The sequence below is a fragment of the Hyaena hyaena genome, unplaced genomic scaffold (genome assembly GCF_003009895.1).
Source record: "Hyaena hyaena isolate Hyena2069 unplaced genomic scaffold, ASM300989v1 scaffold_1073, whole genome shotgun sequence".
Classification (NCBI taxonomy): Eukaryota; Metazoa; Chordata; class Mammalia; order Carnivora; family Hyaenidae; genus Hyaena; species Hyaena hyaena.
Window position 1 is genome coordinate 283,984 of NW_024081709.1, and position 14,001 is coordinate 297,984.

At 38.0% G+C, this 14,001-nt stretch overlaps 1 protein-coding gene and 1 pseudogene across 6 annotated transcripts in view; one reads left to right on the plus strand and one right to left on the minus strand.

Annotated features, from left to right (window-relative positions):
• The window catches only part of LMO7 (LIM domain 7), a 197,155-nt gene that overhangs the window by 59,587 nt on the left and 123,567 nt on the right, over positions 1 to 14,001 (minus strand). For all 6 annotated transcript variants that reach the window (XM_039222184.1, XM_039222187.1, XM_039222185.1 and 3 more), the window contains one exon: positions 341 to 371. In XM_039222184.1, coding sequence (XP_039078115.1) covers positions 341 to 371 — 31 coding nt within the window. The remainder of the gene's footprint in view (positions 1 to 340; positions 372 to 14,001) is intronic.
• On the plus strand, positions 1,039 to 4,906 carry LOC120223955 (annotated as a pseudogene).

The following is a 14,001-nucleotide window of genomic DNA, read 5'->3' on the forward strand; positions in this document are numbered from 1 at the left end:
ACCCAGAATTCTTAAACATTTAGTGTTTTTCCCTAAAGTCTGATCTGGTGGTTTGACTTACTCCTCTAAAGATCCAGAAGTGGGTTATTTGCCTTTCCCACCTTACTCACATATATGGAGCCACTTCCCAGGTTTCACCTACCCTCATACACCCTGATGTCAGAGAACATATGGTTTAACCTTATTTAAACATATTTAGAGTTTCTGGCTGGCTTTCTACTTGCAGGAATTCCATTAGAAAAATGATTCAGAGTATATCAGCTATTTTTAGATACCACTGCCTTATTATAGAACATGTAAGTAAAAAGCCATTAATAATGTTCCCTTAAATATAGCTTACATTTTTCACTCTCCTATCAGTCTCTTCTTGCCTGTAAAAAAAAAAAAAAAGAGAGAATATGCCTATTAAGTAATATCTATGAGCCTTCAATTATTAAATAGAAAAAACTTTTATCCCACGGTCTATGAATATTAATACCACCTGGACATTCGAAAACCTTAGACTGCATATTATCCATCAGAATTTTTCCATATTCATTGATTTCATGAAATAGAATGATCCATTTTCTATAAAATGGTTGTCTTTTTCTCATTTTTTTCATTACAGGTTTTTTAAATGCACTTTTTATATTTTAATTTCACACAATGTTTAAACCCATTCAAAAAGTGGCCAGGAAGCAGGATGCTCATGCAACAAAAATTGAGGGGAAAAAAGAGGGGGAGAAAAAGCATTTTTCCAGTTTTATTTTCCATTGTCCACGGGTTTTTCACCCAAGTTACTCAGAGCAAAATGCTCAGAGAGCAAGGTCCTGTAGACGTTGAGAAGGGCAGTTTAAAAAATGGCCATCTCTGCCATTCAATCTCTGTTTGAAGAGATTTAATTTAATCTGTCATGAGAATCAAGAGTTTTCTCCCTCACCTATAAAAGGGCACGATATTTACAGGAGAAGCTAAAAGAAGCTAGATGTCAGCACAATGCTGAAGAAGCAACACAAGTTCATTAACAGAGGGGTACCCTAAACTAATGTGTTTCCCGCCATGAGACACACTTTAGCAGGATCGTTGCTAATTCAGAGACTGGAGAAGCCAGAACTAGGTGACCTCTAATGGGGCTTTTTAGCCTAAAGTCTGCAAGTGTATATTTGCCAGAAAAAAATGTATCTACATATATGACCTGTGTACATAGGAGATCTATAAAGTACACATCTAACACAGAAGACATGTTTACAAAAAAGGAAAAAGGTGAGAGAATAAGCACACAAATATTTAACTTAGCTTTCAAAGAATCAGTGAGACAGCTATGGCCATTCCTCTCCATAAAACAAACATGAAGTGAAATGGACCTTAGAACAGCATGCACCTCCCACCTACCTCAGAACAGGAAAAAAAAAAAAATCCACAAGTTCTCACATGACTGTGGAAATACAAATTGGTACAACTACTTTTTAATATTTAATCCATTTGGTAGTAATATTCAAGCCAAGTATAAGCATATTCTATGGCCCAGCAATTCAACCCCTAGATGTATACTCAACAGAAATGCCAACATATATTCACCAAAAGTCATATGTAAGAAGATTTATGGAAGCACCTTTCATGATAGAATAAACTGGAAGCTGCTTAACAATAGGATGGATAAGTTACAGAATACTCACAATGAAATATTATATGACCACAAGAGTGGACAATCTGAAACCGCATGCAACCATATGATTCAGTCTAGCAATAAGAAGCAAATGCAGCCAGACACAAACAGTACACACTATTCATAGCAAGTACAAAAGCACAGATATGATGTTAGAAGTCAAGAGAGCAGTTACCCTTGAGGAGAACGATGGTGGGATGATTAGAAAAAGAAGGGGGACACTGTATTTCCTTTATTTTGATCTGGAAGCTGGCTACCTAAGGGTGCTCTTTCTCTGAGGTCTTTGAATTGTACACTTATAATACATATCCTTTTATATATTTTATTATTCTTCAAAGAAGTAAATTAAAAGAATAAACTGTAGAGTCTATGTGCTCAAATCATAACTTATCTCCTAAGTAAAAAAAAATCATCTTGTAAGAATCAACAACATTCAGTTTTGAAAGTAGTAAATGGAGGGAGATCACTAAAAGCTGATCATAGCACATAGAGTTGTAGAATATAGAGATTCTTTTAAGAATGGTCAACATATACACCCCAGATATTAAATTAGCCAAAGCCTAAAAGAACTATTAATATTCAATGCAAAGCATAGGCTACACTGAAAATCCCATCCAACTAAAATGGGATGCTTTGAGTGGAATGTTCTCTTAAGCACACTGAGGGCAGAAGGAACAGTGCTCTCTTGAACCCCTGCCCTACTTTCCTTTTCCCTTCATGAAGCTTTCTACTCCAACACATTCCTTTGTCATTTACTTTTTATTACAATAAAGCAATCGCTATAAATGCAAGGTATGGGTCTATTCTGTAATAAACACAAAAGGCAGTAACCTTGGCACCGTAACCTTCCACGCACTTTACATTCCCTTCTAAGTATAAGCGTTTATAACATGTTCTTCAACACAATGATACGTAGTCCAGCCAATTTAGTATCCTATCACTGAAATGTAATGCTAGGAATTCAAGTAGTCAATGATTTACTGGAGTCAATAGAGGCCACTCTCTGACACATAACAAACACATCCCACTGCATGGAAGTCAGTAACTAGGTGGCTTCCTTGCTTTCTGTGGCCACTGAGCACAACCCCAAAGCCTTTTAAATAGAATAGGCTCAAAGGGAAGCTCATGGTAACACAGACTTTCCATGAGCCATACAAGTTACTGCCCAACACAACAGAACCAAAAATAAGGCAGCCGTACCTACAAAGTCAGTAATTCCTCCATAAATATTTCAAGAGTTGACATGGTTTAATACCACATTAAGAGCATGGCCTTTGGGTCAGATCTGGATTCCATTGTGCTCATCTGAGCAATCAGACTCTCAAAGCTTCTGTTTCCTTCTGATGAAACTGAGGATAATGCTCCCCAGTTTGGTAGATTAGGAGGAAATGTACACAGGTACTTAGCAGAATCCCTACCCTCATGGTAAGTGTTCATCAAGAAGCAGTTATCATTAAGCTATAAACTAGACAAGGCAGAGCCCATTTATTCCCCAAGCTCCATACACATGCTCCCTAGTGAAGCCATGCTAGACCCAAATATTTAACACTGCAATCAGCCTGTCTGATACTCCCCATCGCTCATCTCTGCTTTATTTTTGTACTTATAACCATTTCCTGCATGCATTCATTATGGTTCTCCTGCACCAGAATCCAAAAGGATTTTTGTGGTTTGTTTATTGTCATATCTCAGGTGTCTTAAGACAGGTTTACCACCTGGCAACCGCATAATATTTTATTAACAATGCCTAGCACAGTGAATCGCACACAGATGCTCTCAAACACTGACTGAATACATATATTTAGCTTACAAAACTAACGTAGCAAGAGAAAGCCTAAAATGGTAATAGTTCAGGAGAGTCCTACCTAATAAATATACATGATATCAAAGAACAGTTACATTGCATTACCTTGCTTAAAACATATTCAATCGACTCAAATTGATTTGATACCCATAATTGGGCTTCTTTTTTAAAATGCTATTTTTAAAATTGCAATAAAAGGGAATTCTTTACAATTGTACATCAATGAGTCCAAAAAGGTAGAAATTCAAAAACAAAGACCAACGCTAGAGTGCTAAGTACAAAGATGAAGTGCTAGTCCACGCAATGAAGAGCTTCCCATCAGAGCTCTGAAAGACTAGCCAAAAGAATCCAAACTTACCTTGAAATCCAAATTCACCATAAAGGGAGATAGAGATGAAACATCAATAATGTCAATAAAAGACTACTTTGAATATGTTGCTAGTCTTCTCTGTGTGTCATACATTAATTTTTGAAAATTGTTTTTAATATTCAAAAAATCACAAGTAAAACATGGATATAATCCTCCACTGTTATATGAAATAGCTCTGGTAATTTCTTTGCTACCTCACAAAGGGGCAGAAAATACACCCATCACAGACCTCTGAACCTTCTACTAGAGGTCAGGAAGAAAAGAGGCACAAACTCTCAAGTGAGCCCATCAGTGAATACATCCTTCTGTAACCACCTTACCCTAACAGCTTTTAGGTATACTTTGAACCAGGAAGTCCTAGGTCTGATTCCTCCTTTATATGAAGCTATTTTAAAATACTAGTATGAGGCCCCAGTCACTGAGCCACCACTGAGGACTCAGCAGCCTCCCCCTTGAGACTCCTCGCTTCCCGACGCTCCGTCCCTCCCGCCCACCTACTCCCGCCGCCGCCTTCAGCAGGCCACTGCCTTCAGCAGGCCGTTTCCACCGAGGAAAAGGAATCGTATCATACGTCCACTATCCAGAATCTCCACTCTTTCGACCCCTTCGTTGATGCAAGTAAGGGTGATGATCTACTTCCTGCTGACACTGAGGATTATATCCATATAAGAATTCAACAGAGAAATGGCAGGAAGACCCTTACTACTGTCCAAGGGATCGCTGATGACTATGATAAAAAGAAACTAGTGACATTGTTTAAGAAGAAATTTGGCTGCAATGGTACTGTAATTGAGCATCCAGAATATGGAGAAGTATTTCAGCTATAGGGTGACCAGCACAAGAACATATGCCGGTTCCTTGTAGAGATTGGACTGGCTGAGGATGACCCGCTGAAGGTTCATGGGTTTTAAGTGCTTTTGGCTCACTGAAGCTTAAGTGAGGCTTTCCTTGCAATGAGTAGAATTCCCCTTTTGTCCCTTGTCACAAGTTTAAAAACCGTACAGCTTGTATAATGTAACCATTTGGGGTCTGCTTTTAACTTGGACTAGTGTAACTCCTTCATGCAATAAACTTAAAAGAGCCAAAATAAAATAAAATAAAATAAAATAAAATAAAATAAAATAAAAATAAAATAAAATAATAAAGTAAAGTAAAATAAAATAAAATACTAGTATGAATAATCAATCAGAAAATACCATCTTAAAACAAAGGGAAATAAATTCCATGTAGATGTTCTAGCTCTCTTCCAGAGATCCCCATGCCATTTTCTTTCTTGAAGAGCCAGTGTGGCTAAGAGGGTAGGCTCTGAGGTCACACCTCTGGGTGTGAATTCTGGCTCCACATTTATTAGCTGTGAGAACTTGGTCATGTTACTGAACTCTCATAGTCTCACCTAGGAACAACACACCAGGGTCTCGCTGGGCTTAAATAAGAAATTTAAGAAGCGCTTAACGGAAGCAGATCAAGTAAAGGAGACATTTCAAAACTATCCTCAAATCATCCATCTCAACCAAACAGTGTGGGGAAGAGCAGTGGCCAGAGGACAGTCAAGTTCCCCCACACATAAAGTCCTTCCTCAGAAAAGACATTTCTGTGAAGCATAATTCAAGACACTTTCGTTATGGAAAGTTTTGAACAGGAAATGATTTCTAGAATAAGGTCAAACAAAGGGCAAGGCAAACCGGTGGGGTATTAGTTTCAGTGGCCAAACATCCATGTTTGCATCAAACCCTTATCATCCATCCTTTTTCTACTGTAAACTGCCTTGACCAACCCCTTAAATTCTCCCAAAGCTCAAAGCTGGAGGGAAAAAAAAAGTGTCTACATGGCCAAAAACCTATCTCCCTAATATCTGATAACACAGTGTGAACACAAAGGATGGCATTATAGTTTATTATAGTTTGATACAGCCAGTTGTGTTCTAGGACTTCATCAAAAATACAGTAAAACCTTGGTTTGCAGGCATAATTTGTTCCAGAAACATGCTTATAATCCAAAGAAAATTTCAAGGACCATTGGCTGAGCTGTAATCATGTGACATTTGGTGTCATGTGCTACTTGTGCAAGACATCTCTCATTTATCAAGTTAAACTTTATTAGAAATGTTTGCTGCTCATCTTGTGGGCAACTCGCACAACAAATTATTCACAATCCAAGGTTTTACTATATTTCTAAATACCTTCTATTTATCTGAAGAGCTGACCTCAGGTGCACATGCATGCACCCACCACAGCCTATAATCTCTTCTGGTAGAGTGCAGAGAGCTGGGGCCATGCCTGACTCATGGATGTATCTCTAGAATCAGCCATAGGCCTGCACTCAACAGGTTCATGTAGAAGTTACCTAACGCCACTCACAGAGCCAGTCCAGCAGATGAGGGACCAAGAGATGGAAGGAATTTTCCCCCAAATTAAGTAAAACTTCATAGTTTTAAACGTAAACCCACTTCTCTTTTTATATTCCTCTCACATATCTCGATACCTCTTTTCCTCAAGGTATCAACTTCCTCATTTGCAGCAGTGAAAGGTTCAGTCTTCTGCTCTGCCACAATATCATAATGCCCTAAGAAATGAATTCTCCATACTTCAAAGTCATCTTTCCTCCCTAAATCTCAGCTTCAGTCCTGTCAAAGCTTTCACCAATTGGTAAAGATCAACTACAGTTCTCTTATTGAACCATAAAGGAAACATGATTAAAAACTCAAGCTGGATCATCTTCTAGAGTGGCATTATTTTTGCCCCAGGCACTATGGAGGAAGACTTCCCCGTATTGTACCAGGAATGATGAGAAGTGTAGTCCCACCTGCCACTCCCAGCTTCTCTGGCTAACAAGGAATCTGGAATTCTACATGAGGCTCAAGTATAGCTTCCTACCCCACCCATCTCTCCCCTGCCACACTCACTCATTCTTCTTTTGGCCCTTAATCTTACAGCCCTATACTTCCCCTTTCTTGACCCTGAATGAGCTTCCACTTTTGTTCCTCAGAACAACTGCAACTCACTGGGTGATTTTGTCCCCTGGCATCCACTTCCTGAGGCAACTTCCCAGAATGAGTAAGGCGGGGATTCCTCCTAGGGACTCAACCCTTCTAAGTTAGTCTGCCCTGCCCTGCGTGGCACCAGCTGACCTGGATATTGCCTCTTCAGAAACCGGGCTGATGTTAGAGAAACTAGGCTCACAAGATACTTGGTCGCTCTCCAAGCCACTAAGTAATCTCTGCCCTCCAGTTGTTGCTTATGAAGCCTGGCCGCCTGTTCACAACTTTAAAAATATTTCAAGAAATGAGGTCCTGAGTCATGATTTCATAAGCAGTCACAAGTAGAAGTTTGTGGACAGCATCTGCTTTAAATCTGTCAGGCATGTATGGGGGAAGGGGGAAGGCACATGTGTGGCAGTAGGAGACAGTGGAGACAATTCAGAGCAGATGTCCTTCTCAGGACAAGAGTGCCATCAGTTTTTACATATGAAACAAAACTGTCACCTCCAAATGCAAGGCAAAAATGAATTCTGAGCAACCCTAAGGATACTGACTGAAACTTTCAGAAACATAACAAGAAAATAATTTCTAACGCTACTGTCTGAGGAAACGGCGTGCTTTTATTCCAAATGCAGGAATCAATGAAGCAACTCAGGAATAGATAAAATAATGAATCCTTTTTTTCTATTAACAGAAGCTCTATTTTTCTATTAATGGAAGCTCATCCCATTGCATTATTTAATATAGAGCAAATACCACAACCTTTCTCTAATGATTGTATTAAATAGGAAGAAGAGATATGTGAATAACAAGTTCAAGATGACTTCTTAGACTACTGAACTTATGCTTTCTTTCTCTGAAAAGCAAGCTGCATTTTAAAAAAATGAAATTCTTCCTTTCCTCCCACCTTCATCCCTAAAAATGAAACTGTATTCCATTGGACAAATCTTTTAGTAATGTTAGACCCCTGTGACTCATATATTGTAATCTGCCACTGCTGCAAAATTCAGCCCTACCTGAATGTGGAAACTGTAAAAATGACACTTGAGAAAATAACATTAAGCCTGGAGGTAATTAGTGAGCACAAATAAACTTGATGATTTCTGAATTTACCTATGTGAGAAAAAACTCTTGGAAATTCAACAGTTTTTGCCCTAGCAACATAAAATGCTTCTTCCAAACATGATAATCAAGTAAGTACCTCTTGTGAAAAATAATTTATTAAATTTCACACCCTCCCACATACTACTAAGAATAGCCAACTTTTACTTAAAGGGAAAGGAAGACAACAGCATGCATCCAAAGGCACTGACTGTATACAGTTCCACTGAAAAAATGAAACAGAAGCTGAAAGATGGGTTTTCTCTCTAACTCTCTCAACCACAGAGTCTTTGTACTTTTACTTCATGGAGCAAGTGCTTGCTATTACATGAAACCAATTTCACACTGGAGACTCACACATGTATATTCCCTGTTAGATTGTGACCCCAAACCCCCAAACAGGCAATAGGCAATTCTCAACACAGGACTTAGTACCCATTATGTCTGCTGTGTACTAAATGGAAGTATACACTTAACTGTATCAAATGTATTGAGGAGTAGCTAGAGAGGATGTCAATGACAGGCTTAGCCATAGTTTTACTTCCATGGGTAACAATGCTAGGTAGCAGCAGCAATGGAGACAGTCGGTTTTGGTTTCAGACATGTTAAGTTTGAGACAACTAACAGACACAATAGAAATGTGAATTGGTAATTAGACGCACAAGTGAGATGGCCAAGCCAGGAATCTAGGTTGGAGATATAATTTAGGAAACTGTCAGCATAGAGATGAAATGTAAGGTCATAATGCTAAAATAATATCACCTAGAAAGTAAGGCTAAGCAAATAAGAGATCTAGGGACTGAACTCTGGAAAACCCACATGGAAGGGTTAAGAAGTAGAGGAGAAACCAGCAAAGCAGACAGAGGACCATCCAGTGTGATGGGAAGAGTGGCATGCCAGAGGTACGGGAAGAAGATGGACGGGACAACAGGGTCAAAAAATGCTGTAAGAAAAGAGCTGAGGAGGGGAGCCTGGGTGGCTCAGTTGGTTGAATGTCCAACTTCGGCTCAAGGCATGATCTCACAGTCCATGAGTTCGAGCCCTATATCAGGCTCTGTGAGGACAGCTCAGAGCCTGGAGCCTGCTTCAGATTCTATGCCCCTCCCCTGCTCGCACTCTGTCTCTCTTTCTCTCTCTCGAAAATAAAATAAAAACATTAAAAACAATTAAGAGAAAAAGAAAGCAAAGGAATTACTATTGGGTTATTTTTTAAAACCTTATAATTTCTTATACATGTACACATAATTACTAAATTACTGGTTGCTTCTCCTCCTCAAAGGAGGAAAAAGAATGATTTATCAACAAAAATCTTGTGAAAACCACTGATGTCCTAAAGAAGCAATTTAGGAGAATACTGAACTACATAGTTCAGGTGTCCTTCCAGACACTGTAGCCCATGTTCAAAGTCAATATGAAATTCAACTATTAGCCTAAGTCTTCTAGCATCATGATATTGGAACATGCTAATAAGCGAGGTACTTTCAAAGTCAGTGTTTCTCAAACTATGTGCCACAGAACATGAGAAGCTGGCAAAATTTTAATAGGACTTAAGGTAGAAAATTTTTGTGAGGTGGTGCATATTTCCCTAAATATGGACAATAGCAAATTAAAGTTCTGAGAAGAGAGATCCATTTTACTCAAAGCTTGATTTTTTTTTCATATTTTTTGCCACAACTGTTACTAAAATCTTAAGAGACACTGATAGTATTGAAGTATTTTGCAATTGTGTTCTGTTTTAAGCTCACTTTATGCTTAATTGCACAATGCATATTAAAATAATTGCCTTTATTAAGCAATTATATTGCTTAATATTATCCATTATATTGACTACTATGTATTAGCACCTTTAATCCCCACAGCCATCTAATGATTACCAATTAGGAAACTCAGACTCCAAAAGCTTCAAACTTTCCCAGAGTCATAAAACTATTAAGACTTGATGTAACCCATCCTTTCCATGGACTAAAATCCATAGACTAAGAATGTGTTTTAGTATTAGTGCAGTCGCGCTTTTCACCATCATCTATTTTTTAAATAATTTACTTCTTTCTTAATTCTGAAAAGACTATTGTCTCTCTATATTATCCTGAAATAGGCCCCTCAATATTCTCTCAAAGTGCTGGCTCAAAAACCTACCTATGGCAATAACCATGTCTAGCGTAAGCCCGTCTCCCAGAGACAATGTCAGAAGCTCCCCGTTACCATCTTTTCTGGAGAAGTTTAGATATGTGTTCCACTATCTTCAACATACAACCCACTTTGGGATTCCACAGATGGAAAATTTCCAAAGCACTTTGTAGGAGACTTCTAAGTAAATGAAATACATCACAATAACTCTCAAAGTGAGAGAACGACGACAAAGTATAGATTCCCTGTACCTCACCACTGCTAAGCCTTTATGAGTATGGTTTCTGTAAGCCAAATACGCATCAACTATAAACTAGTATGATTGCAAATTAATCACAAGATGAAATGGGAAAATCTTTTGGTTAGTTTCATAAAAGTGCATTTTCTTATGTACAAAAAATGTTATTATCTACACTTAGGTTTGTGAAAATTAAGACATATTTCAAGTGCCTAGCATGTAAAAACTGTCTTCCTTTCTGATACACATGAAAATTCTTTGCAGCAAAGCATAAAAGGATATAAATTGTTATTAGTAAGTTATTACTCTGCTAATTCCTCAGCTGTAATTTATATTAAATGTGTTCTGTGTGTGTGTAGAATATAAATCTCATACTGTCAAAGTAATATATACTAAACTGTTTATTTATGCTACACATTCAGAAGTCCCCATATTGCTCTTGCCTCTAATACCTGTTTCAAAATTTTAATTTCCACTATGGGAAAAATTAGTACCCCTTCCCCTTCAAAAAAAAATCCCTACCCCAATTTTTATCATTTCAGTCCTAAATTTTGCCCATTTTAGATAAGCTTCTCTTTATCTTATGTTTACTGGAGCAATTCCAAGGTGGAAAAAAACCCCAAATTTTTCACAATTTTATTTAATCCAGAGGTTCACAAAAGCAATATAAATTTAGACCAGGAAGGGTTTCTCGACCTTGGCAGCATTAATGTTTTGTTGACTTTTCTAAATTTGGGTATTCATTTATTTTTTGAGGGAGGGAGAGAGAGAGAGAGAGAGAGAGAGAGAGAGAGAGAGAGAGAGAGAGAGAGAGAAAACACGCATGAGTGGGGGGAGGGCAGAAAGAGAGGGAGATAGAGAGAATCCCAAGCAGCCTCTGCACCATCAGCGTGGAGCCGGATGCGGGGCTCAAACTCACAAATCTGAGATCATGATCTGAAATGAAATTAAGAGTCTGACACTCAACTGATTGAGCCACCCAGACACCCCAGCATTAGCATTTTGAACTGTATAGTTCCTCACTGTTGGGGAGTTATACTGTGCACTGTCGGGGGTTAACAGCATTCCTGGCCAGATAGACTGGCTATCATCAGCACTCTGCTCACACTTGCTGTGACAATCAGAAATGTCCCCAGACATTGCCAAATGTCCCGTGGAGTGCAAAATTGCCCATAGTTGAGAACCACTGTTTCAGAGGATCTAAGAATTTAACTAACTCCTCTTAACCAAATAAAGCACGCCAATGGGCTGAAAATTAGTGGAAAGGGTGATTTAATGACGCCAATCTAGAAAAAGATATCAAATGTGTGAACAAAGCAAACAGCCAAGCAATGACTACACACCTGAAGAGTTGATAGAAAACATACTATTAGATCAAAGGGCAAGACTTAACTTAGTGCCTGGGTCGTAACTGACACTCAGCAAATGAACATTTGAACTAAATGTTCAAAGAATCACAACTTAGTACAAGCTAGGTCAGCGTTCTCATTACTGTGGAAAAATGCTTTTCCTTCATATTTACAGTGGCAAAAAATAATGCAACAGTTCTTCATGTTTTCTATCACAGTCCTATTAAATTATATCCTATAAGGTCTAATCAACTTAGATGATCCTCCAATTATACCCTATTTAAGCCATTCTGTGATAATTAGATATGTGTATATGTATATGTGTGTGTATATATATATATATCTCTATATAAAATATAATGTATATTGTTATTTCATAGTGTACTATCAGATTTTCCTAGTTTAAAGACAAATATTCCATCTCTAATTCTTTTTGTTCACAATATTGATAATTTGAGTACTATTTTAGGCTGAAGAACAAACATTCCCTTCCCCCAAAATATTTACATCCTAATCCCTGGAATCTGCAAATGTTATCTTACATGGCAAAAGGAATTTTGCAGATGTTGTTGCCATTTGTATACAGCTACCTGCCTTTTATTAGAAAACCAACATCATGCATTATTTAAAACTTTTCCATTTACATATACCACCTGTGACAGATTTTCCATTTCCTATTTAGCCTTCCATAAAACACTTGAATTTTCAGAATATTATCAAAGTATCACCAATCATCCTATATAAACCATTGAGAAGGAATGGACACGCTTCAAAGGAATAACATAATTGGCTTTCAAATGCAGATTAATACAACCCTGCCTTTCAATTAACTTTCAAGGTCAATATACATTCAATCTAGATATTCTTCAGAATAGTTGACACTTATTGCAACCAACTTCAATTTTCCCATTTTATTTCTGAATACTTTTTTGAAACTACTGAGATTAATGAAACTAATGAGCTCTTTCCTCTACCCCTCCTTCACCATATTTAGTCCAAACCAAATTCAACTAATACTTCCCAGACAACTTTTCTCGGATGTGCCCTTTACATTCCCACTAGCATTATCCCAATTTAGAATGTAAAACTTAATAACTTCTTATCCAGTGCATGTATCATCTAATCCCTAATCCTGTTCATCCTTTCATGTGTTCTGTCCTGATGAAGGGTGAAGTTTCAGAGCCAGAAAGCTAGAGCCTAATTAACCCAAACAACTTCTCTCATTCAAACTCACCTCCCTACCAACCAAATTCTAGCAATTCTAGTTCTTAAATATCCCTTTATTCATTTCTTCCTTTCAGACAGATTTCCTGTCTTCAGTCTTTCCCCACTTCTCCTCCTGCACAGAGGTGACTCAAGAACCTTCCTAAACCAGAATGCTGGGTCTTCTCCCTTAAAATCCTTATATCTTATGGCTTATTTCCCTTCAATAAAATCCAAACATGGCATCTGCATTCATGCTCTGGTCATTTTTGTCACCTCATTTCTTGACCTGTCGCAGTGCAAACCCGACATTCTTTCCATAAAACATCCTTAGATTACTCTCAACAGTCCTAATCTCCCCCATCCCTACATGAGAGACAAGAGGTTTTCTCTTTCTAGAAGTCTCCTGACCATTCTCCCCTTCTTTTAAGCTACTCATCCTTTCTGATTAAGGTCAAATTTAACCTGCCTCTGAAGACTTCCTATATTCTCCTAGAGGCCTCCCCCATATAAGCCCATGGAGACTGCTTTTAGAGCATTCCATTATACTGTGACATAACATGGATGTCTCTCCAGTCTCTTCCACTGGACAGTGAATGCCATGAATTCAGAGACAGAATGCTCTTCATCTCTGGTTCAGTATTCAAAACAGGCAGTAAAGTATTAGTGGGCAGAACAGATTAGTCTTCAGTTTCTTCTCTCTAAAAATCTATCCAGAACCAAATATCCAGACCAGGGGATATTTTAAGTAAGTCATTTACTCTCTCTCATCCCTATTAAAATTTAGAGTTCCCCAGACTTTAATATTGAACTTAATTTTGGTTACATGCACCGTTTCCATCTTTCAACCATTTCCTGTTGTATCCCATCCTATATTCCAACTTCAGTCAAGAAACAACAGGAGCTGTTAATTCTTACTGCAGAGCCAAATATGCCATTCCTTCAGCCTGAAATGCCCAGAATCTGTCACATATTTAATTCTTAAATGTCAATTTGCAGTAAAGTCCCACAAGACAATGCCATATACCTGAAAACACCACCATTCTGGAGAGCTACTGGGCATATGGATAATCTCTATAGGAGTATGAAGCCATAGCGTTATTCTTCCACATATATACATTACTAAGGTTTAAACTTGTGTTCTTGAATCACCACCATGAAAGGAACCCTGACGGTTAATCTTTTTC